General features: G+C 41.6%; 1 protein-coding gene across 2 annotated transcripts; it reads left to right on the top strand.

Moving 5' to 3' along the window:
* The first annotated feature begins 1358 nt into the window (after positions 1 to 1358).
* Positions 1359 to 24620, top strand: ERGIC2 (ERGIC and golgi 2). 2 transcript variants are annotated; one of them, XM_062018750.1, is made up of 14 exons: positions 1359 to 1530; positions 3856 to 4001; positions 6199 to 6307; positions 8301 to 8347; positions 9294 to 9364; positions 10422 to 10462; positions 11163 to 11264; positions 13118 to 13213; positions 14515 to 14570; positions 15408 to 15506; positions 16697 to 16794; positions 21311 to 21473; positions 22326 to 22405; positions 23097 to 24620. In XM_062018750.1, the coding sequence occupies exons 2-14, from the start codon at positions 3896 to 3898 to the stop codon at positions 23160 to 23162; spliced, it is 1134 nt and encodes a 377-aa protein (XP_061874734.1). In that variant the 5' UTR covers positions 1359 to 1530; positions 3856 to 3895; the 3' UTR covers positions 23163 to 24620. The 2 variants fall into 2 exon arrangements, with proteins under 2 accessions (XP_061874734.1, XP_061874743.1); XM_062018759.1 differs by lacking the exon at positions 1359 to 1530 and adding an exon at positions 2754 to 2932.
* The last annotated feature ends 55 nt before the right edge of the window (positions 24621 to 24675 follow it).

Here is a 24675-nt window from a genome sequence, read left to right as displayed (position 1 = left end):
TTCCTTCCATTATCTGCCTAGCCCTAAAAAGCAAAAAACCACTCTTTGAATCTGTTCATATTACTTTCTCATTTCCAGATACCTTTTTTTCTCTGTAGATAGAGACATACAGTTGCTTTTTTCAAATTGTATATACTTTGGCATGCTACTTAAACCTCTTTTGTCATGCATCTACTTTTTCCTCTAAACTATTAAAAAGACCAAATCTGTAATAAGGCTGTGAAACTCATCACTTTCTGTGTTTCTGCCATGTGAGGTTTATTTTCTTGCCTTTTTATCAAAATATACTGGACTCTTCAGTCTGTCCCTTTTCTTAACTCTGAATGTTTGGTATATGTTTAAAATCTTCTTCAAAAACTCTTCCATGGAGCACTTTTCCTTGAATAATTGTGATGTCACCTAAAGTGTTAGTACTTCCCAAAGGTATCAAGGAGCTCCCCTTTTGGCTGTAGGAAGTTGTCTAGGTTGGCTCAGCTACTCCTGAACGGTGGCAGCAGCATAATGTTACCCCATAATTTGTTTTGGTAGCAACATGCTCATAAAGGCTACAGGAGACAGCACAGAGGAGAATGAATTGCTGCAATTGTGAAGGGCAAAAAGATGGAGGTAAATGAACAATGCCATTACTAAGGGGTTTGTGGCAAGAGGCAGTGCCTTTTTGTGAGCTTGAACACAGGGAAAAGAGAGATTCAGAGCATGAATGGGCCCCTTTACTTTTTTTCACTTCAGGTCTGAAGATGGGCTTGTGAGCTTGACACCCATCTTTCCCCCACTATTACAGCCCACTGTCTTTCCCTCATATTTAAGATACTGCCTGCTTCACATTACCTGCTTTTAAGGCCATAGCGTCTAAACCAGCGTGACCACTGCAACCCCATGATGCTTTTCCAGTTTGCTTTGGAAGACACTTGAAAGGCATCACTTTAAACCATGGCTCAGCAACTCGCAGCTTCCCCAGTCCTTGTCTACACCCATTTTCCCCTCCTCAGAGCAGCACGTTTCCTCAGTCTGGCTGTGGCCGTTTTGGTGGCCGCGTATCCCAGAGCCCCGGACACCCGCTGCATGGGCTGCAGAGCGGCAGCCCCCCTCTCGCTGCCTCCCCAGCTTACTGGGTCCTTGGCCGGGCGCCGACCCCGGCCGTTCCCGGCTCTGCTCTCCAGCCGGGGCCGGTAGGGAGAGGCCCCAGCGCTAACTCTCCGGCACCCGCCGCTGCCCCTGAGGCCTAGGCGGGGTAAGACACATTCGCGCACCCCTCGCGGCTCCCCGTGCCAGGACCCCGCTCGGCCCCGAGAGCGGTGGCGCATGCCCGAGGCGCGGCGAGCATGCGCGAGGCGAGGCTTGGCGCGGCGGGCGGGGCGCTCCCGTCGGCCTGTGCCTCCCGCCGCCGCCGGGCGTCGGTGGCGGAGCGAGCCCGCCGCGGGCCACGCGTGCTGCCATGGTCAGCGGGGCCGGTGCCGAGCAGGGCGTTGCGGCTCCCTTCCCCTCTCCGGCCTCACCCGCGGCGCTGGGTAACGGCGAGAACAGCCAGAGGTAGGGGAGAGCGGGCGCGAGGCGGCCGGCGCGGCCTGTCCCGTCCCGCGGCTGCCCGGTGTTTGGCTGCGGGCCTGCGCCCGCCTCAGCGCGGCGGCGGTCGGGTGTGCCGCGGCTATCACGGCCGAGGGCACCGAGCTTGCGGCCACCGCCGGAGGCCTCCCTCGGCGCGGGCAGCCGGGCGGGGGTCGGTGTGTCGCCTGGCCGGTGCTGGGGGTGAGGGCCCCGGGAAGAGAGGTCAGACTTGGGTCCGCTCCGCGGGTGTGGATGTCCGGGCGCGCACTGGCGGCTGCAACGGCTTCGTGTCCAAGTTAACCGAATAAGTGAGAACTGCCCGAGCCCCTCAGGCGGATCTGAGTTGCAGGTCCTTTCGAGCGGGCGCTTGGGTCTCCAGTGACACTCGCACAGTGCTTTTCATTTTTTTTATCTTGTAATAATAACAGTTTTCTTTAATATGATTGGCTCTTGGGTTCATAATGCGTTACTTTCCTAGCAGTGCACTCCACGTTTTACCCTTGGAGGTACATATGTTGAGGTGGGCAGGGAGGAAGGTGTCGACTGTCTCAGTTCGTAACAAAAAGAGAGTCTGTATATTTGGGATTAAATAAATGAGTGAATGATTTGGATGCTTCTAGCAGGTTTACAAATAATCTGTGTACTCATTGATGCAGGATTACTTGGGAATTTTTATAGTAAAGTGTACTCCAGTGCTTTAAGTTTATCTTGTAGCTCTTTAGGATGTGCTTCTGCACATGTGATAGACTGGAATGACATGAAGCTGACTTTAGTGCTCTCCATGTAGTGTAGCAGGCAGCCACCTCCTATGTTTTCTCTGTGCTAATGAATGTTATAGCTCCAGTCGTTGTGTCTAAGCAGCTGCTTTGCTGTATCTGTGCTTCTAAGCTTTCCAACTTAAGCTACTGCAAGTGGAGTTGAAATAATTCTTTGAAACACAATTGTATAGTGTAGTAAGGACAGAACTTTGATGCTCTCATCTCTTTTTGTTCTTTCTTTTGATGCTGTATAACAAGTTCTGTTCAGCACCCATCTTCTCTGCTCTCATTACCTTGATTTCATTGAGTCCTTTGCAGCACACAGGTTGATTTTGATCCCTGCACCCTAACTTAACTGATGCTCCAGCCAAGCACAGTCTATGTCTTCTCACCAAGGTCTGAAGCCAATTTGGATAGTGAAGAGATCGCAGGCACAGATTGTGATTCTTCACATGTGAATTTTCATTTCCAGTAAAGCTTATTGCTTTATTATTGCACAGCATGAAGCCTGCTCAACACCAAGGAGGAGCAGAGCAGGGAATAGCTCTTGAGTAACTTCACTAGGCCACGCTGAAGGCTCGAGGTGCTCTTGAAACAGGGCAGATGAGAGATTTCTCTACAAGACAGTGGTGAGAAATCTCTTGTATGTTGGCAGTGTAGGTTAGCTTGCCTGCCTTGGTATCTTTAAATAAGGGATGATAATGTGATATATTCTCAGAATATAGTAAGTGCACAGTGGTTTTTGTAGCTTCAGAAATTCTGGGCACAGTGCAGCATTTCCTCATAAGGAAAACAACAGTGCCAACTTGTTAAAACATGCAGCATATTGGCAGGACTGGGCTGTGAGCATGTTTGCATGATTTAGAAACAGTTTAAGACAGTATTTCCTGGGCTGGCTACATCTTTCAGTATCGTGCTGCTTGACAAATCAATGACTCCAAGTGAAGCGGAGATCTTGTCATGGACAAAAATGGATCCTGAAGGATGGAACTAGGTTTTGATATTTACTTTGCCTTGAGGGGCAAACTAAAGTGATGACTTTATTATGACTGTAAAATTCTGCAATCTTAAAAACGTGAAATGCACTTTGTTTTTTCTTTAGCATATAGTTTGTGCCCATAGTGTCTGAATACGGGAGCCCAGAGCAGTTTGACATCCTCCCAAGTTTATGCAGCCTGTTAGATATTCTCTGCTAAGTCAATAACTTCCAGGCATTGTCAGGTCTGCTCAGCAAGCTTACTCCAGCACTGAGTTTGGCTTTTTAATTTCAAATTCAATGTATCCAATACCAATAAGAATTTAACTGAGAGATAAAGTAAACCTAATAATTAAATGGTGAATATGCTGAATGTGACCAGACTTTAAGCAGCAGTGTGCAAACCAATTGTAATGGTTTTCTTAAAGCAAGAGTCACTGTGCAGTTGTCTAGCCTGTGTTTCTTCAAAACATATCTTAGGTTTCAATTGTCTTGTTATTGCTTTATAATTATAGCCACTAGATTTGAGCAATGTTTCTTATGTCTTTTAATCACAACAATTTATTCTCAAATCAGAGAGAGTATATGAAGGAGGAGGTGGAGGAGTGTGCTGAAGATGAGGCGACTGAATCGGAAGAAGACCTTGAATTTGATGAAAGAATTGGATGCCTTTCCAAAGGTTCCTGACAGCTATGTGGAGACTTCAGCAAGTGGAGGCACAGGTAGGCCTTACTGAGATTCATGATTCATGTTGGCTGTTAGCTCAGGCTAGCATGCTGTGGGAATAGAAGCTTCCACAGGAGGAAGACAGGCATCTGTCTTCATTTGAAACTGGCTAGAATTGGCTTCTTGATTTCTTTTGTGGACTGACAGAGCACATCTCCTTCAAGTAAAAATGTAGCATCTTAATCCAAATAGATGCATTCATCATTCATCTGAAGGGAGATTTTTTGTGTGAAACTGGGGAGGGTCAAACCAATGTAAAATCTTCTAACCAATTACAACTGAAAGTACACCTTACCAGGGCCATAATAAAACTTATCTCATCTGGTGTCTCAAAAAGCCCTTTTTTCTGTGTCAGGTTCTGGGTGAGACTGTGTAAGCATGAGCTAAAATGCATGTGGGATTCAACTCTGCTTTCATAAGAGAGGAAAGACGCTCTCCAGAGATGTCTAAGGGCTACCTAAGTTAACCATCAAGATGAAGAGCAGCTTTCTAAAGCTTTGTATCTTTAAGGTTTAGTTGATTTTAAGAGTAAGGAAGGCCCTTTGAAGAACTAAATGCTTTATTCCAGGGCATGTGTTTGTACTGCCCTTATCAATCACTTCAGTTTCTCTCAAAAAGCTCTACCTGTCAGAATGCCGTTTTCTATGTGTATCTGAACAGCAAATTGTACCTTTAAGTTAGGTTGGGTTAGAGGCAGTCTGATCTGGAGATAGTGACTTCATCTATTGGACTTGATTGCAGTTAGATAGGAAACTGCTACCAGTTGGTGTGAAATGGAAGAAAAAACCCTCTCGTGTGCAATTAAGTTTGAAACTCGAATAAAAAGTACAAGAAGCAACTGCAATCTACAGATAAGCCTTTGAAGTCATTCCGTCGCTTGTAGCATAGAAGTAAATATCACAGGAATCTGTATTCCTTTGCTATGTTTCCTGAATTGCATTGTTAATAATTAAAGGATTATTGTATATAAAGTAATCTCTAAGAGCTGATTAAATAACCATGTGTTATCCTGAGAAAGTGAGTTGGTTTTATGCAGTCTATAATTTGCAGACAAACAATAAATGCTTAAAAATTTCTTTTGTGTAGTATAGTGCCATCCTTCATAGAACTTCACTTTGGTGAAGGGTGCCTTAAGGTATTTCTCAACACCAGAAGTTCTTTTAGCATTCTTTGGTTTATCTCAGTAACCTTATAAATGACAATGTAGGATAGTCTTATACTATGCCATCATAAAATCTGGATATAGTATTTCCATTTTATTCAGAATTCAAGTGCCAGGCTTACTTGTCTTGTGGTGGGGATGTAAAACACACCAAGACTCTATTCTCAGACTTTCAATGTCTTCAAGCCCATTGCAAAAGAAGTACCAGCATCTCAAAGAGTATGAGACAGTAGCTCTTGGGCTGGGAGAGCTTTCAGAAAGGAGAATCTATCCTTGGAAATTCTACAACACTTTCTTTTACCTGTGTAGATCCAGAAATACATTTGCTCAGAATTACCCAGAAAACAACTACAGCTCTAATTCTTTCCTTGTGACTTTGGATAGACAGCATGGGTCCAACTTTCCTATTCTGTAGCTGGAATGAGTCTGGCCTGCCGGACTCCAAAACCAAATTGACTGCTGAATGCACCTGCTTTCAGAGTATGCACTGATGCAAAGATTTTCATGTATATGGTTGGTACGTAGTTTCAGATGCAAGTTTCAGCAACGTGAAATTTTGCTGGTGAGTGCAAAAGTCAATGCAGGTGCACCACCACCTTCTTTCATAATTGAATTTAGAGTTGAGTTTGCCTAGGTTCTCCTTGACAGTGATTTGTTAGCATTTTGTGTTATATGTGGAGAAGGATCTTGACTTGTTCTTAAATCTTCCATATAGCGATTTCATAGCCTCCCAGTCATTCTGGTATTTGACTGTACTTAGTTTAAAAGGTTGTTTCTTCAAGCAAAGCTAGGACTTGTCTTTTTCCCCTTCTATGTAAAAGCAAATACTCTAGATATGAAAACATTTTTCTAAAAGCAGCTTATGGATTTTAAAATGGATTTTAACGTTTTAAATAGATTTTTAAATCAATGACACAAGTATTATAATGCTCAGGTCCTGGAATGCTTGAATTTTGTTCTGCTTATGCTTCTGAATAATATTTCTCACAACCTAAATGTCTTTTTTTCTTTTTTTCCTTTTGACCACTCAGTTTCTCTAATAGCATTTACAACAATAGCTTTCCTGACCATAATGGAGTTCACGGTGTACCGGGACACATGGATGAAGTATGAATATGAAGTAGACAAGGATTTTACTAGGTAATTTTTATTCATTAGTTCCTTTTAAAATAAAAGATGCCTGCATTTCAGAAAAGAATAGATCTGAGATGTTCATGTGACTTGCAAGCAATTTATGATTGAAATTAGAAGTGAAATACTTAAAGGGACTTGATTTGTTTTTTTCTTCTACTGTTTGATTTGAATTTTTTCTTTTCTGGAATCTATGAGGAAGTGAAATTGAAATTGAGATTTCTGCAATGAAGAAGTCAAAATAGTGTAGGTTTGTTGGTGGAGTCCCCTCATGAATTATTTACTAACACTTTAGAGAACACTGTAATATGTATCTTCTCATCAGCTATGTAAACCCACCACATTTGTATGGTGCTTACTCTAGTTTATATGGTTAGTATATTGCCATTTTACTTTGTGCTGCTGGGGTTGAACCTTAAGCACTTGAAACTTGTGACTGCGTTATCTAGAGATTGCTGCTGATCTTGTCTCCAGTTACAGCCTCCAAGATCAGATGAAGATACATTTGCTATTGGTTTCATGTACTTGTCTGGACTGTGTGTGCCTTTCATCCTGAGGCTGGCTTCCATGAGTCTTTCTGAAGTTAGTGGAGATTTTGTGGACTGAACACCTTTAAATATCATGTGTCTGGAGCTGAAATAGCTTTAAAAGCTGTTTGACTGGTTGCTGTGGTGATAAGCTAAAGATACCTCTATTAATTGGATGTCTTGTACATCAGAAATACCAAAGGTTTCTGTAAGGAAAAAATACAAAATATAAGACATTTCAGGGAGATGCATCAAAACCTCAAGTTAGAATACATCCACTCACACAGATGGGAGTTTCACATTTACGTCTCTGCTACAGCAGGTTATATCGCTAGTGAAACTATCACACAGAAAGGATAGTGTAGTGGTTAAAGAGACTATTATGGGGCTTGGGAGATGTCCTGCTGCAGATTTCCCAGTTTGAATAAGCTAATCATTTGAGTTTGTTTGGGCTAATCACTCAATCTGCATTCCTGACAATTCAAACCGAGGGAGATCCATACCACTCTAACAGCTTTTCTCCTGCCTGCTGACCATGTCTGATCCTGAGTTGAGCTGGTCCCTTGCTTATGTGTAGTGTTTGTGGTCAGCTCAGTTCCCAGAAGAAGCTACCTGGAGGTGATAGGACCATATGAATATAGTGAGGGGATTTATATGTTACAGCTTAAATGACTTTTGTGAAATTAATCTGAAACCGTTAGGAGATGCCCAGAATATTGGGGAATGACACACAGTCAGACTTGTGGCATGATGAAGTTTTTTGGGGTGCTGATTTTGTCTTTTTTTCTCCCCTGAAGGGAAGAACTGCCTTGTACCTCCCCTCGTTATGGAAACATTCAGATTAAAGATATTAACATTATCATTGCTGTGATAATATTTTTGAGAAAAGAGCTTTTTCAGAAGCCATGCTAGCAAAACCAATGGCCTTTGTGACACACCAACGTTTTCTGGGAACTGACTTTAGCAACTTCTCAGCCTGGTCCTGAATGTTGCTGTCCTGAGGAATTCTGAATGGGACTGGAAATACAATGGCCTGTCTTAAGGACAAAACAGGAGGAAGCTGCTCAAATGTTTGCACAGTTCTAGATTTATAACTCCTGCATTGTCCTCATCCACTGCATTTTGTGGAATTCATTGCAGTATTATAGCTGCCTGAAAACAAAAATGTAAAATAGGGAAAACTCTGTGTTCTTAATAAGAAACTGACAGTAATATTTATAAAAAAATTGTTAAACCTTTCATAGTAGAATTCACCAGGGAAATCTGATGCTTTTATGTCTTAAGTTTTGAGTGGTCATCAGTGCTTTAGTAACAAAAAGTCCTGGTTCACCCACATTTTGACCAACTTAACAAAATTTACACCAATAAGTATAAACTTATTTGACTGTATGTCGGGAAGTAATCTGAGAATTTTAAGATTATATCTCTTGATACTTAATGTTACTTATTAGCCTTTTGCCTTTTTTTCTTTTCAGTAAGCTGAGAATCAATATTGATATTACAGTTGCCATGAGATGTCAATGTAAGTATTCCATCAGTGAAAGTTTTCAGACATGCATTTACTTGCTTACAGTATATTTGGATATTGTTCAAAATGTTCTAACCGTGAGATTTCTTCTGATCTTGTGGGCATGTAGTGATCTTGATGGCATATGACTCACTGGAAGAATTGCTAGGAGATGTTTAGAAAAGTATTCATGCCATCTTATTCACATTTTGCATAACTTTATTTTATCTCTCAAAAAGAAAATATTCTGTTGTTCCAGTCTCTCTGTAGCTGGAATATTGTAAAAGCTTATTGTGAGACACAGCTCAGCAGCAAGAATCTATCACAACTTTTATTTATTTATGAACTTGGCAAATAGTTCGTGGTATACAATGCTGGAACCATCAGGTAATTTCATCCTCCTTGTGAACATATGGATGCTTTCCCATTTGAAGGCAGTGCTTACTATTATTTTGATATAATTTAGATAACGAACTATTATTTTTATTGAGTGTTTTTTTATTGTCCTGGACTGAGAAAGAGGTAAAATAGTAATTCTACCAGGAATGCAAGCAGATCTTCAGGACTTGCTTTTTTTTTTTTGTGAGGTTAAGCCTTGCATTAATGGTATGGTAGATCAGTGTTGGTTTATTTTGGTTTTTCTTTTCAAATTGCCCACTGTTTTGACTCGTCTTGATTTGTACTCAGTGCTTGTGAAACCAAATCCTGGAACACCTCTATATGTGGTTCACACAACACCTCTGTTTCTGTTACATCAGTGAGAAAATAGTGCAAATCTGCAGAGTTTGTTTCTGGTCACTGTTCATCAGTTCACGTTGAAGGTTGGATAGGTTGAAGGAACAGTAACTTATACTGAAAGTTCACCACCGTGCTGTGAAACTTTATTTCAACGTGAACTCTTTTTTTTTTCCTTTGTTCCTGATAATTTCTGACTTAATATTTTTCTCCCTGTTAAATCTAGATGTTGGGGCTGATGTTCTGGATTTAGCAGAAACAATGGTTGCCTCTGCAGATGGGTTGATCTATGAACCAGTAAGTCATTCTCACCTTTTTACTTAAGTAGTAAGTTGTTCCTTACTTGGTGTGAAACACGAATGGGCTACTTTGCATATTGATGGCTTCCCCCCATCGCCCCCCCCCCTCCCCCAGTTGAACTGTGCTCAGAACCTCACCAAGTATTGCCTGATCCTTGAGTGAGGAGTACTGCTTACCCCAGAAATCTGCTGAGGAAACAGGCTAGCATTAGGTTCTGCCTGTTCACTCTCTGCAAATGCAACAGATTTGAATACAGCAGACTTGCAGATCAGTGCTTCTTAACAAACTGGTGGATTCTACAGCTAGTTATTTTTATATGTGCATGTTCTAGGGATAAATACTAACAGTATTTGTAGGTGCTGCATGCTAGCAGTTGCCCTAGTGATTATGATCTTAGAAATGGGAAGCTTCCTGTACTAGATCTCTTTTGGCTATAGCTCTGGGTATGTTTGAATATTAATTGCAGTTGAATTTACTGTCTGGAGTACATCAGTGTTAGCCAATACTTAGATTTGAATTTGGTGCACAGACGTTACTGGTGATCCTCTTGTGCTGATTGAAGTGCAGCCAATCTGGTAGCTTGTCTTAAAGAAGTGCTTGCTGTGGGATGACTCTAAAATAAACAGTCTGCACCTGGACCTTCATCTTCCAAAGATTGCTCCTCCCCGTGTTTCACTGCTGCTTGCATCAAAAGCAGGCACATCAGTGATGTCACTTAGAGTTAAATTGCTACTCACTGCATTTTCTAGGCCACGTTAGTCAAAGTCTAGGAGGGCAAAGACTGCTGACTGAAGTTATGAGAGCTTTAGAAAAAGGTGCTGAAGTTATAAATACAAACAAGGGAATAACTCTGGGAGGGAAGGGACAGAAATTTCCTTCTTGAACACTAAATGCATTCTTTAAAGTGCAAAGTCCTTTCATAAACTCTGGTATGTCTTGCCAAGTGTGAAGTTGATTATAACTCCTCATCCCTTCCCACATCTCTTCTGGGTTTCATGGATGGGACTTCAGTGCTTCCTGCATGTTTTATTAGATGTCTTATTTTTTGTTTCAGGTAGTTTTTGAACTCAGCCCACAGCAAAAAGAATGGCAAAGGTAAAGCACTGAGATAGATGCCTATGGTTTATATTATTTGTACTGAAAGTGACTTTGAGGTACACCGGAATCCCGCAACAGACTGTGTCTTGGGTCTAACAGCTCCTGCTTGTAATTTAAGAGTGCAAACCTGTGAAAAGACACTAGTTTATTTAGCTTTTCTCATGATTTGAGATTTCTGTTACCAGAAAAAAAAAGGCTTTGGACTTAATTGTGGAATTGAGTAATGCAGTTGCAAACCCAGATGCTTGGACTCGCTCCACTTACGATTCCAATGCTTGGTAGCACAAGTTGGGTTCAAATGCGTAACAGAGTTTAATATCTAAATGTCAAAGCTGAACCATAGTAGCAAACTGACACATTATTGCAAAAGAGACTTTCATATAACTGAACTGGCACACTGTTTATCATTTAAACCTGTGTAAGTTGGTTGTGTGTGTGATCCCTATACTGATAGTCTTGAAATAGACCTTACAGTTTATTATAGAATCCGTCTAGTTTTGGTATTTTGGTAACACAGTGCTGTGAACACCAGAGTTTTAAGCTCTGTGTAAAATACCATTCTCAAAGTCTAATATATACTGACATGAACCTTTCTGGCTTCTTGATCTAAAATCTGCAATTGAAGCTGATAATTAATTGTCAAGTAATTCTTTGATTTACTGTTGCATTCTTTCTCACTTGTCTGTATAATGTTTAGGATGTTGCAGGTAATTCAGAGTAGGCTGCAGGAAGAACACTCTCTTCAAGATGTGATATTCAAAAGTGCTTTTAAAAGTGCTTCTACAGCACTGCCACCACGGTAAGGAAAATTGGGATTTTGTGTCATCCTTCCCCCTCCCCCTCTGCCCTATTTAATGATACTTTATGTTTCAGTGTGGTTTTGATTTTAGTTTTCAGAAGATAAGGTTGTAAGAAAAGAAGACCTTAGTGGGTTTATATGATGTTTTAAGATAGTGTACTACTTGATACTTGTTTGGAGAACTGTGGTTTTGTGAAAATCTCTCTGATTTCCAACCTGGAAAAGGTTATGCATGTATATGTAGACATAATACAAACACACATAAATACACACACTTTTTTAGTCCATTTTGTCTGATGCTTCCTTCTAAGTGCTAAAGCAATGCTAAACAAGACTTTTTTAAAATTAAAAATAGCTTTGTTCTGCAACATTTTTTTTAAAGTCCTGCTATTAGCTGTGACAGTGCTTAGAATCAACCTTGGAATAAAAATGTGTTTTGTTCATAAATGCCCTGGTCTAAGATGGCACAGTCAAACTTGCATGGAGAAACCTTCCTTATGAGGAAAGGCTGCGGGAACTGGGGGAGTTCAGTCTGGAGAAGAGGAAGCTGGGGGAAGAATCTTGTTAATATTTACAAATATCTAAAAGGTGGGTGTCACGAGGTTGGGGCATCCCTTTTTTGATGGTATCTAGCAACAGGACAAGGGGTACCCGAGTGGTAATGGGGTGAAGCTGGAACACAAAAAGTTCCACTTAAACATAAGAAAAAACTATTTCACTGTGAGGGTGAGGGAGCCCTGGCACAGGCTGCCCAGAGGGGTTGTGGAGTCTCCTTCCTTGGAGGTCTTCAAGACCCGCCTGGACATGTTCCTGTGTGACCTGATCTAGGTTGACCTGCTTCTGCAGGGGGGTTGGACTAGATGATCTCTAAAGGTCTCTTCCAACCCCTACCATTCTATGATTCTATGAAACCTTTCTGTTTTCACTTTATTCCAACTACTCACAAAATGCTGAGAGACTAATCCAGAGAGACTTGGTCTAGATGCTTTGTGTGTGATTTGTTTTATTGGGTTTTTTTCCTAGAGGAAAAAGCTTTCTCTATGAAAGCTTCTCCTTAAAAAGCAACCAACCAACCCCAAGCAAGCAAACCATAAACACAACACAACAAACACTAGAAATACTGTACAAACTTCTCATGTTGTAATCTCCTTATCTGAAGACCAAATACACTCTTTCTTCCTAAGGCAAGGCTAAAGAAGGCTCAAAAAGTATGGGTTTTTTCCCTCATTTAGTTGATGTCTTTGGATTCATGAAGTCCTTCCCTGCCTCTGTGATAGCTGTTAGTGCAGTATTTGAGATAATAGTGATACTTGAGGTGTGTTTAAAAAAGATATTATTTTTCCACTCCATCTGAAGAGCAGATTTAGCAATGTTTTGAATTACAGACATCCCAGCAGGTGAGGAAAAAGGGAAAGATTTCAGAAAAAAAAAATGTTGAAAGCTGTTCTTGCTACAGTACTGTTAATGTAACTAATGTGTTCTATCCTGTTCATTGTAGCATTAAAACTCTCCCAACAAAGTGGGTTTGAGTAGAAGTAATTTGAAATAAAAGAAAAAAATCCCCAGGTCAGCAAGACATACTTAGAGTCTTACATTTTCTGCTCACATGTTTAGTTATCAGCTTCATAGACCAGATCTCTCAATTCAAGTATAAATGAAAGCTTATTTGTTTCATCAAACTGACCTGCATTAGTTTCCTTCCCTGCCACCATCCCTGCTATAACTCCAGGACAGTGTGATAAGGAGAGGCAGATGATGATGCTGTATCTTTATGCTAGGATAAAGAAATCTAACTGTGCTGCTATTATTTCTGTTAGTGAATATTCTCAAGTATGTTTTTGTTGTTTAAACAGGGAAGATAATTCGTTACAGTCTCCAGATGCATGCAGAATTCATGGTCATCTCTATGTCAATAAAGTGGCAGGGAACTTTCACATAACTGTGGGCAAGTATGTTCTGTTCAATTCCTGAAAATAAATAAGTTGACTTGTGCTTATATCTAGTGCATGCCCATGTATGTGTGTGTATGCTTTCATGCTTTTGAGTTAGGGACTGTTTTATTAACCTTCCCAGACACCTGCTTGGTATTATTTTCCTTTTGATGCCTCTTCTCAACATAGTTCAAAAAGCTTCTTCCTAATGTACTAAATCAGTGCAGTGCATCGTTCCATGCCATGTGGTGGTTATCATTCCTGTCTTTGTGGCTATTTTTCCATTGTCACTTTTGTTTACTCATGTACCATGTCTCTGATTTGCCCCTAGATATCCCACTTATTAAGCCCTTTTCAGTGCTGATCGTTTCAACCTTTCATCTGTACTGCCATTGCTTCTCTCTTCCCATCTCTAGTTCTGCAGCCATGAATAATCTTTTACTTTCATTTGCATCCTTCTGCTTATTATTGCATTTACACTTCTGCTAAGTTGCTCTTTTTCTTCTTGTAGGTTTGGGGGGTGTGGTTTTTATGGCTTTTTTCACTGCTTGCCTTTGTACTTTATTGCTTGGCTGTTTATTAGTCCTATCTTGAACTGATTTCATGGTCTTTCTCCACCTTCTGTTTGCCCAAAACTTACATGCATTTGGTAACAATTTAACCTGAACTACAGGGGGAGACAGTTTTGTGCATTGTTGGCTGGACTGGTAGGAATAAAGTGTGACTGAGAGACTGTTAAACTTTCCCCCTCCCTCTCTACACTGTTACCAGCTTCTGCATTGTGCTTTCTTTGCTGGTCTACAAACAAGTGTCCAGACCTGAATTTAACTTGCTTAGTCAGGGAGAACAAGTACAGTAAAGCACTTGTCAGTCACTTGAGCAGTTCTGCAGCTTTTTGTGTGGTAGACCTTGGTGGCTCTTCTGGTAGCCTAGTGTTTTGATGTGCTTTTAACATGTCTAAAAATGCCAGATGCTGTTTTTGTGTGAGGGGCTTTTCATGAGCTGTGCCGTGTCCTTCAGCCCATCTGGACGCGGCAGTAATAAAAGCATCATGTTGGGTGTTATGGAGATACACATTTTAAATAGATATGTTCTAAACCATCTATATTACATATATTTAAACACATCTGTTATGATACACATAAAATGTGTATACTGTGCACACGCTTTATATACACAAGTATGTACATATATAAAAAGTATTTGTTGAAATAGAGGCGGGGAGGTAATTTTTCTACATAGTCCTGCTTAGGAAAACTGTGTCTTTTGTGTGAATTCATTGAACTAATTTTTCATAAAACACATCTTTCTTTCTTTAGGGCAATACCACACCCTCGAGGCCATGCACACTTGGCAGCCCTTGTAAGCCACGAGTGTAAGTTCTTCCTATCATCTCAATTCAAACAAGTTCAGATTGCTGTCTCCTAATTCATATGTTGACATAGGTTGCTGTGGTAAAGATATTCTAGCTGAGCACTTGCGTTCTACAAGGAAGTGAAGGATAATCTTTGCAGCGTTCTGACTCATTAGTGACTGACTTTCATATTTAACACTAGTAGTGTTATCTTTAAGTTGCTTCTCCAGTAATGGTAACACAGGAATCTCAGATGTACTTTGTTGTAACACAGATACGGTGTGAAACGGTTATGAGTCTAGATACTAAATTTGTGTGGCTGCTGTACTTAATGTGAGGCAGTGGTTTCTTACCGTGAGACATAAACTTGGTTAAACCTCCAAACAACTGTCGATGAATTTATGTCAACACAAGTGTATAATACTAAAGATCTTAAATACTATTGCAGAATCAGGCAATGTAGTGACTTGGAAGTTGCCTTATGCTGCTTCTGTACCTTCAATGTGTAAAATGTTGGTCTTTTTAGTACCATTACATACAAGCACCCACACTGTAGAATAATGTATTTGGCCAACTAGAAATTCCCTGTCATGAAATTGTGACTCTCTTCAGCTCTAGGGTTGAGATAATTTGTTTTAGAAGTTCTTTTCAAGATAGATTTAATTTTTTGCTAAGTATTTTGAGTTTTGTTTGAAACATGTACATAGGTGTATTGACATAGTAACAAGCACAAACCCAATGATATGCATACCAGTGCTTGAAATAGTCTAACTCACGTGTTTTCCAATGTGAGAAAGCAAAGAGTACACAATCTTGTATTTTAAAAATGTTGTTTTGTTCTTCTGTGTTGTCTTTCAGCCTATAACTTCTCTCATAGAATAGATCATTTGTCATTTGGAGAGCTTATTCCAGGAATTATTAATCCTTTGGATGGAACAGAAAAAATAGCATCAGATCGTAAGTGTTGTGTGTTTAAAAAAGCATTTTGTTTTCTATATTTTCCCAAACATTCCACTTAAATCATGTTTCATGACTGTTGTGATTTACAGACCACATGTCCAGCTAAATTTGATAGTGAGCAATGCACTGCTCAATTACCTATGGGACCTCTTCAATGGACAGTTGCTTTTTAGTGTCAGCATTGCTTTACTTTGCTGTTTCATTGGAGCTGATTGCAGTTGCTTCAAGATTTGTGTTACACTGGAGTTTCAATATATCTGAACATACCGCAAGGAATTCTGCAGCAGTATGCTGCCATGGAGATTCATAGGTCTGACTGGTGTTGCAACAGGGAGAAAGAAGTCTGATTTGGTTAAAAAAAGTCAAAATAGCATCAGGAATCTTGGATTCGGTTCCTGTATTTGGTTTGTCCCTTCCACAATATAATCTGGGAGGCTACTACAGGAAGGCTTTGTGTATCACTTTATTTCCTCATGTATAAATAAAGGAGTGTAGTAACCTACTTCACAGAGCTCCCTACACCTTGTCTTCTGACTTGAGTTACCCGTGAGTGTCTCCAGAACCTTCTAAAGCTGCTGCCACCACAAGGTCAGCCAATCCCTTGGCAGTTCTGGTCCAAATGGATTAAAAGAAACTGTTTCAGTCTATGGGTGTTTGTTCTCATAAGGGATTGTGTGAAGACTGAGCAATCAGAAATGCAAAAAGCATGGAGGCTGCTCTAGAAGAGTTCTCCACAAGTCTTGTCTGATCAAGAGAAAAGCCATAAGCAGTTTAGAAGGGCTTCCAGCATGGTATGGACAATTCAATGGCTAAAATCCATTCAAACCACCGTTGAGATGTATCTATCATGAAAAATGTGACTCTCTGAAACCTGTTTGGTTCTAGTGCTCTGAAAAAACACTGTGTTTCATCTGAAGCTTTGAGTGGCTTGACCTTAATGAATCTTTTCATTACGTGGGTAGAATGTAGATTTCTCTTGAGTACAAATGTGACATAGGTCTTGCCTGTGGAAACTTTGTTCATGCAGATGGTGCTGAAGTAGTCTTGGCAGTGCTGGGGCTCCTGAAGAATGTCCCAGGTCTAAATGGCTGAGATGATTAACTATTCTAAATATTATTTGTTTGTTTGTGAGTGTCTCAGGTGGCTTTTGGCTATGCTTAATTCAACAGAGATTTGTTTTCTTCTAGATAACCAGATGTTCCAGTATTTTATCACAGTTGTGCCAACCAAACTTCATACATACAAAATTTCAGCAGAAACTCATCAATTTTCAGTGACAGAAAGAGTAAGTAGAAGAGAAAAATCTCAACAGTGCTTGTTCTTAATAAAAGCTCAAATATCAAAATGGAATCTTACTCATACAGTGGCTTTGAAAACTCTTGTAGCATGAAGAGACTCTTTGTAGAATGTTCCAGTGCACTAGATTTCTCTTATAAATAATGTAACGCTGATGATAAAATGTATATGCTTAGTGACACATGCTAACTTCTTGCATTAGTTTTTTGCATCCATAGATCTGGAGTCTGATATTGGAATTAATGATAGATATCCAGTCATTTCTGCTTCACTGGATGCTAATAGTGGTGGTGGTGGAGAAATCCTGTCCCTGTCTATAACCTTGTGTGCAGCTTTACAAATACTGAATCCACCTTTTAGCTTTTTATCCACATAGGAAACAAACAAAAAGATGCAGCTCACTTGAGTGTCATCAACTTGCTTGTGGAGTGTTAAAAGTGGAAACAAAGGTAGTTTGTAGGAAAAAATCCCACAGAAAGGCATCTCTGTCTCTTATCTGTCTTGTTTAACCTTTGTTGAACCACCAGCTTAATTATTCTGTGGACTAGAGAGCTTTAACTTCTGGACTTGGAGAGGCTTTTAATTCTGAATCCATGAAGAAAGTAGTTATTGCAGCATAGTACATGAACAAATCAAGTGAGACAAATTGTAAAGGCTACTGTAAATAAGAAAAAGGCCTTATGTGTATGTGACATGTCTCATTTCCAGACACTGAACTCTGCTGGCCACACTCTTCTTGATGCATCCCAGGATGCCATTGGCCTTCTTGGTCACAAGGGCCCATTACTAGCTCTCATTCAGTTTCTTATCAATCAGCACTCTCAGGTCTCTCTCTGCAGAGCTGCTCTTCAGCAGGTCAATCCCCAGCTTGTACTGGTTCATGGAGTTGTTCCTCCCCAGGTCCAGGACTCTGCACTTGTCCTTGTTGAACCTCATGAGGTTCCTCTCTGCCCAACTCTTGAGCCGGTCGAGATCCCGCTGAATGGCAGCACAGCCTCTGGGGAATCAGCCAGTCCTCCCGGTTTGGTGTCACCAGCCAACTTGCTGAGGGTACACTCTGTCCCCTCATCCAGGTCGTTGATGAAGATGTTGACTAAGACTGGCCCCAGAACCTATCACTGAGGAACTCCACTGGCCACAGGCCTCCAACTCGATTCTGTGCCATTGATCGCCACCCTCTGGGCTCTGTCATTCAGCCAGCTCTTGATCCACCTCACTGTCCACTCATCCAAGCCACACTGCTTGAGCTTTCTGATGAGGATGTTATAGGATACAGTGTCAGAATGAAGAGGAATTTCATAGTGCACTATATTCTCATCTCCTGCTGGTCTAGCAATCTGCTTCATGTTTTCTGTGCACAATCTCTGGAACAAGTAAGGCACTCCTTAAACTTCTGGACATCATCCAACTGCCTATTTTACTCCTTACTGCATTTTTTTTCATCTTGTGTTCAGTTTTTCTCCTGCTGTAAAGATGATTTCTGTCAATTAACCCTGCAGTCTTCAAATATTTTTGGTGGGGATGTGTTTGTTGTGAACAACAAAAATTAGAGTAAGGCCGCACTGAGGTATCTGAGGCAAGGTTAGTTATTTTCAGCAGGTTTTAGCATTTGCAAATTAAATATGTTGCAGCATTACAAGCTGGAAGCAGACCAACATGGGCTATGGAAAAAGAATTGTGTATCTTTTGAGGGTGGAGCTCTGGGTGTTCTGTTTAACTTCACACTCTCTTTTTTCACCATTTGACCTCCACAGACCAGTAAGGCTCAGGGAAACAATAGAAGAAAAACAAACAACTGGTCTTTTCTCGTCCCTAGCCAATGGCAAAGTTCTGTTTACCTTCAGTCTTCCTTCTTAGTATACCTGGTCATCTGTCTTCTAATGTCAACTCTTGTCACGACAGAAAGTGTTCTATCCTGTTTTGGGGTTGGGGATCTGGTTTGGTTTTGTTTTGAACCATTGCAAAGTTTCTGTGACCTGGTATCATAACTGATACATTATTTTAGCGTCTTTTTTACTTAGTTTAGTAGCAGAAGCAGCCACTGTGGTTTACAGCAATGTTAGCTGACTGGAGTTCCTTAGTTTGTATCTTCCAAAGTGGCATTCTGCTTTTTGTTTTGTACTATATTCAGTGTGGTTTCTAAGCACAGACTGATGAATCTGCAGATGAAGTGGGGCTGTGATGTATTGCTTTTCCTCCTCAGTTTTGCTTGTCTGTCTTCTCTAGTCTTATTAGCTTGGACATGGCTGAGTTTGTCTTCCGTCTGCTTTGTTCTTTTCTGCTGCCCTTGTGTATTTTCAGCCAGACTTATCTGGCACTGCATTTATCAACAGCTTTCACTAACAACACATTGATAGCAAACTTCTGAAAGGAACTTAAAATCATGTTGAGGGTTTTTTTTCTCCTGAAACCTTTTTTAAAAACTAGAGATCTGTAGCAGCCCAACTCTCCTCTTTGGGGTCTTATGGTTTAAGAATTTGGGCAAATGAGAAGAAACTGTAGAGGTTCTTGGATTAGGACTGAGGCATTTGGTCTCTTTAAAGTAGTCATGGTGAGCTAGCTTTTATTTGTATCAAGATATTATTTCTTGCTGTGTGACTTGTTTCCAAAATGACCAAGCAGACAACAGTTTTGAGAAGCAGCTTGATTCTGGCATTCAGTTTTCAGGCCCCAGAAATATTTTTCCCCCTTCTTTTCCCCCTTCTTTTCCCCCTTCTTTTCCCCCTTCTTTTCCCCCTTCTTTTCCCCCTTCTTTTCCCCCTTCTTTTCCCCCTTCTTTTCCCCCTTCTTTTCCCCCTTCTTTTCCCCCTTCTTTTCCCCCTTCTTTTCCCCCTTCTTTTCCCCCTTCTTTTCCCCCTTCTTTTCCCCCTTCTTTTCCCCCTTCTTTTCCCCCTTCTTTTCCCCCTTCTTTTCCCCCTTCTTTTCCCCCTTCTTTTCCCCCTTCTTTTCCCCCTTCTTTTCCCCCTTCTTTTCCCCCTTCTTTTCCCCCTTCTTTTCCCCCTTCTTTTCCCCCTTCTTTTCCCCCTTCTTTTCCCCCTTCTTTTCCCCCTTCTTTTCCCCCTTCTTTTCCCCCTTCTTTTCCCCCTTCTTTTCCCCCTTCTTTTCCCCCTTCTTTTCCCCCTTCTTTTCCCCCTTCTTTTCTTTTCCCCCTTCTTTTCTTTTCCCCCTTCTTTTCTTTTCCCCCTTCTTTTCTTTTCCCCCTTCTTTTCTTTTCCCCCTTCTTTTCTTTTCCCCCTTCTTTTCTTTTCCCCCTTCTTTTCTTTTCCCCCTTCTTTTCTTTTCCCCCTTCTTTTCTTTTCCCCCTTCTTTTCTTTTCCCCCTTCTTTTCTTTTCCCCCTTCTTTTCTTTTCCCCCTTCTTTTCTTTTCCCCCTTCTTTTCTTTTCCCCCTTCTTTTCTTTTCCCCCTTCTTTTCTTTTCCCCCTTCTTTTCTTTTCCCCCTTCTTTTCTTTTCCCCCTTCTTTTCTTTTCCCCCTTCTTTTCTTTTCCCCCTTCTTTTCTTTCTGGTACAAGTGATGGATGGTGACATGTGTGTTAAGTATGCACTGAGGAAAAAATGGGCATTGCTCTAATTTAACTTAAGCTTGTGGATTTCTGTTACAGTATACACTAGTTTAGGATCTCCCTTGATATGTTTTAAGAGCCAGCAATTACATCTGAGGCCTGTGAATCTAGAATCAGGGAAAAATAGAATCGTTAGGGTTGGAAAAGACCTTTAAGATCATCAATTCCAACCACTAACCTCACACTGCCAGGCCTATCACTAAATTGAACCATATCCCTCAGCACCTCATCTCTGCATCTCAGGGGATGGTGACTTCACCACCTCCCTGGGCAGCCCCTTCCAATGCTTAATAACCCTCTTGGTAAAAAAGTTCTTTCTATTGTCTAATTGAAATCTCCCAGGCACAACTTGAGCTCATTTCCTCATGTCCCATCATTCATCAATAGAGAGAAGACATTGACCTTTGAGTTCCGTTCAGGAAGTTTTAGAGAGCGATCATATCTCCTCTCAGCCTTCTCTAGGCATATCTACATATATCCCAAGGAAGATGGAGGATGAAGCCTAATGAGTCTTAGATGCAGTATGTAGATTTATATAGACCTTCTGGGAAAACTGCCACAGCTAAGGCTGTTCAAGAACTTAAATGTCTCCTGAACACCTCATCCCGGTTTAAGCGAATAAAGTAGAAAGAGCTGGGGCACTTGCCCTCATAGGTACCAAAAGCAACCAAGTTATAAACATGGTTATTGGAAGGAGCACGTTAGCAAATCTTGAGAGGAGAGCACCGGAGCATGACAGTGAACATGGATAAGCAGCACAGAAGACCAGTAACCAGGAATGTGAAGTGTTGTTTAACGATGTTCAACTTTTAGAAGGTACTGGCCAAAGTGATCTTGATGTTCACTGGTCTTCTTTCAATTGTGATCTATGATTAAGTAGCTCTTTGTCATCACATCTATTGTTTTCCTTGTGACTAACTTGTATTTCCCTTTCTTCTTTCAGGAAAGAGTAATTAATCATGCAGCTGGCAGCCATGGAGTGTCAGGAATATTCATGAAATACGACATCAGCTCACTTATGGTGACAGTGACAGAAGAACACATGCCTTTTTGGCAGTTCTTAGTGAGGCTCTGTGGCATCATTGGGGGAATTTTTTCAACTACAGGTAACTATCAGCATTTTGCCTCTTCAGTTCTGTCAGAATATATTTTTGGTCGTAGTGATTACGTTACTGGTAAATTACAGGGGAGTCCTGAACCTCTAACAGGTTTAAAACAAAGTGCCCTTTTGTGTGCACTGCATTGTGCAATGCAAGCTACTTGGTTTTGGTGTCCCAGTATGCCATTTCTGCTGTTCTAAGGGCCTGCTGTTCCCTTTTTGGTAACTATAGCACAGTTTATTTGCTTCTGGAAGAGCAAGGATGTATCTGTATATACATACACACATACTGACTGCTGATATTCCGTGTGTTTCCTATAGTTAGGATCCAGTGCTAAATCAGTGCCTAAAGTTGAGATGGAATTTCCATCTGAAGTAACTGGGAGGATTTTCCTTGTGTAGTTGGTGGATGTACAGCAGGATTTGCCTCCTTAAAAGAAAATAAACTAAGTTGAGAAGGTACAATTCACTGATTAGTCAAGACATAACAAGGTGTCTTGATAGCAGTTACGTCTTTTCTTGGCTTTCACTGGAAGGGAGCATAGTGAAGAGCCTTTGATCTAAGAGCTGCTGTTCAAAGTGGATATTTTCACCCAAGAATGTATTTTGACCCAAGAAAGCCGGGCAGAGGGAATTCCATTGGCTTGGATGGCTTTGGATGTGCTTTTGTTGATGCATTCCAGGATGTCAGAATTCCCCTCTGCCCTCCGTGTCTCCTTGTCTGTGTTAATTTCTCAGTGTTTTAAACACAGCTTTCCTGCACTGTATCCCATTTAGGTACTGTATAGAGTTTTGTTATAGTATTTGTGTAAACCCTACAGTTTTGCTGTGACACTTTAACCCTTGTTTGTCACTGCAGGGATTTTACACGGCTTTGGAAGATTTGTAGCAGAAATTCTTTTTTGCCGTTTGAGACTGGGCTCTCACAAAGCCACACCGGTAAGGAAAACTTCCTCCAGGGCTGAAAGAAATGGCACAGCTACTTGGGGATGGATGATAAGCACAACTCTGGGACTCAGTCCCAGCAGCACTGAAGATGCTTTCAATAAACCTTCCCCTTGACATTCATATGATCAGACATTCAGTGGTGTTTAAAAACAGTTGGCTAAGCGAACATGTATGGGAGCAAGGTGTTTTCTGAGAAGCTGAATCAATGAGATTGAGCCTCTTAGAGGCTTCTCTACTTCCTTCCCTCTGTTGTCCTTACTGTAGCCTTTGTATTTTCATGTTGCTACTCAAGCTCTGTGTGTTGCTAGGCCTGGGCAGTGTCCCTCAGGCGCCGTGTGCTGCGGGGCGGCCCTGTTGCTTCCCATGAGCTGAGCAGGCTTCACCCTTCCCTTGCTGGGTGTCACGAGGCTTGATGGCTCCTCTAGCAGCGACTTGATTTGGGTTTACTTGCCTTTTTCCAATTTAAGCCTGTAAAACTTCTGCCTTTCTCAAATTTGGTTGAAGTTTGCCAGCTGGCAAGGTTACATGAGTGGGAGGAGAGGAGGGCAGGCAAGCAGACTTGTGTGACTTTTGTTTGAGAGGTGAGAAGGTGTCCAGGAATCAAGAAGTGTGTGTTTTGGTGGAGGGAGGGGAGATTCTGTTTCTGGACAAGCCATTAACGACACTGTTTCTGTTTGACTAGGTCCCGCTTCCTGATGGCCACACAACCAACCACTTACCTCTGATTACAGACAATAGTACACATTAGCCTCCTGAGGAAAGCTTCTTTCTTCCTGCCTGATACCAAGACACTTTTTTAATAATAAAGAAAACGTTGTGCAATATGCTGAGACAGTGCTGACAGGCAGCAAAACGCAAAGCCTTTACAAAAAACCCCAACCCAAACAACAAAACGATTGGTGTAGTTTTCTTTGTCTTTGAGTGGACCTGGAGTCACAGGAGGCTGTGAGACCACTGAGGTTGGACCATCCTCTGGAGGTGCTGATTGGTGGCCAAGCTGAAGGTCTTTGTGCCGCTGCAGCGTCCGGGTGGTCTCTGCTCTGCCTGGGAAGGGCAGCAGACCCCGGAGGAACCGAGCACAGCCAGGCCGGGCAGCAACAAAGGACACGGGAGTCCATCTGGGGTCTCTCACAGGCGTACAGCCTGGGGTTGGGGCTGTCTCGGTCTGTTTTAATGGCGGGGTTGGGGGCTATGATGCTGTTCTTACAGGTGGGGAGCGATCCTGGAAAATCATGAAGAGGAGGGAGACGAGAGAGAACTCAGGGAGTGAGGTGGCGCCCAAGCCATAGCGCTGGTCTGGTGTAGCCGCTGCCATGCTGCGCAGTGGGAGGAGCAGGATGGAAAATGGGGGGGTGCCTGGTGAGAGCGTAGGAGTGCCCCAGGGCTCAGCATGGGCTTGGGGCATTGCTGTTTCACTTGGAATAAGAATGCATTTAAATAAGGTATTTAACTGTAGTTTTGGTAAAAGGCAAGACTCCCTAGCAAAAGGTGAAATCATTGTGCACCTCTTTGTTGGCAAAGAAACAGCTTCATCATTCCTCTGCTGCCAGTATGGAAGCCATGGTGTGTAAATCCTGGAGATGGGCAGGAAAAAGCAAGGAGTTGCTTTGCTTTGGTTCTCCAAAATAGTGCAGAAGCGGGGAGCTGAGGGCAGCGGGGGGTCTGCCAGCCCAGGCGGGGAGCGGCAGGGTGGGCCGTAGGTGACTTCAGGGAATCCAAATCACTTGCTGCAGACAGGTGATGGGAAGGGATCTGCAGAATTCATCCTTATCCTTCATGAAGGTTTTTGTAAAATAAATTGAGAGCAATATGAGTTTTATATTGTAAATATGAATGAGAATGAATGTTATTAATGCAGACAGTGCTTTGAGAAACTCAACTGCCCATTGTGGCTTGACAATTACTCCTCCAGAGCGAAGAATTAGTAACGGGATTCCTTCTCAGCAAATCTGATTTAACGATGTAGTAGGAGCTGATGCTGACCCTGGCCTTGGAATGAATATTCTAATTAAGAGGACTAACTATGGAAAAATAAAAATGTCTGTGGTGGTGTCAGGTTTTGCTGACATTTGTTAATGTTACAGGCGCTTGGGTGGTGGTGGTGAGCACAGTGTAACTCCTGTGGCTGATTTGCTATGCAAAGCAAAGGGCTTCCTCAGCTGGGAAATCACATGAAATAGTAAATAAAATGTGGGAAATGAGGAAAGACCTTTGTCCGGTTCGACTGTTGCAAATGAAGTTGAAGGAAGTCAGATCCTTGG

Source organism: Colius striatus, chromosome 1 (genome assembly GCF_028858725.1).
Source record: "Colius striatus isolate bColStr4 chromosome 1, bColStr4.1.hap1, whole genome shotgun sequence".
NCBI lineage: Eukaryota > Metazoa > Chordata > Aves > Coliiformes > Coliidae > Colius > Colius striatus.
This window is presented reverse-complemented; position numbering and strand designations above follow the sequence as displayed.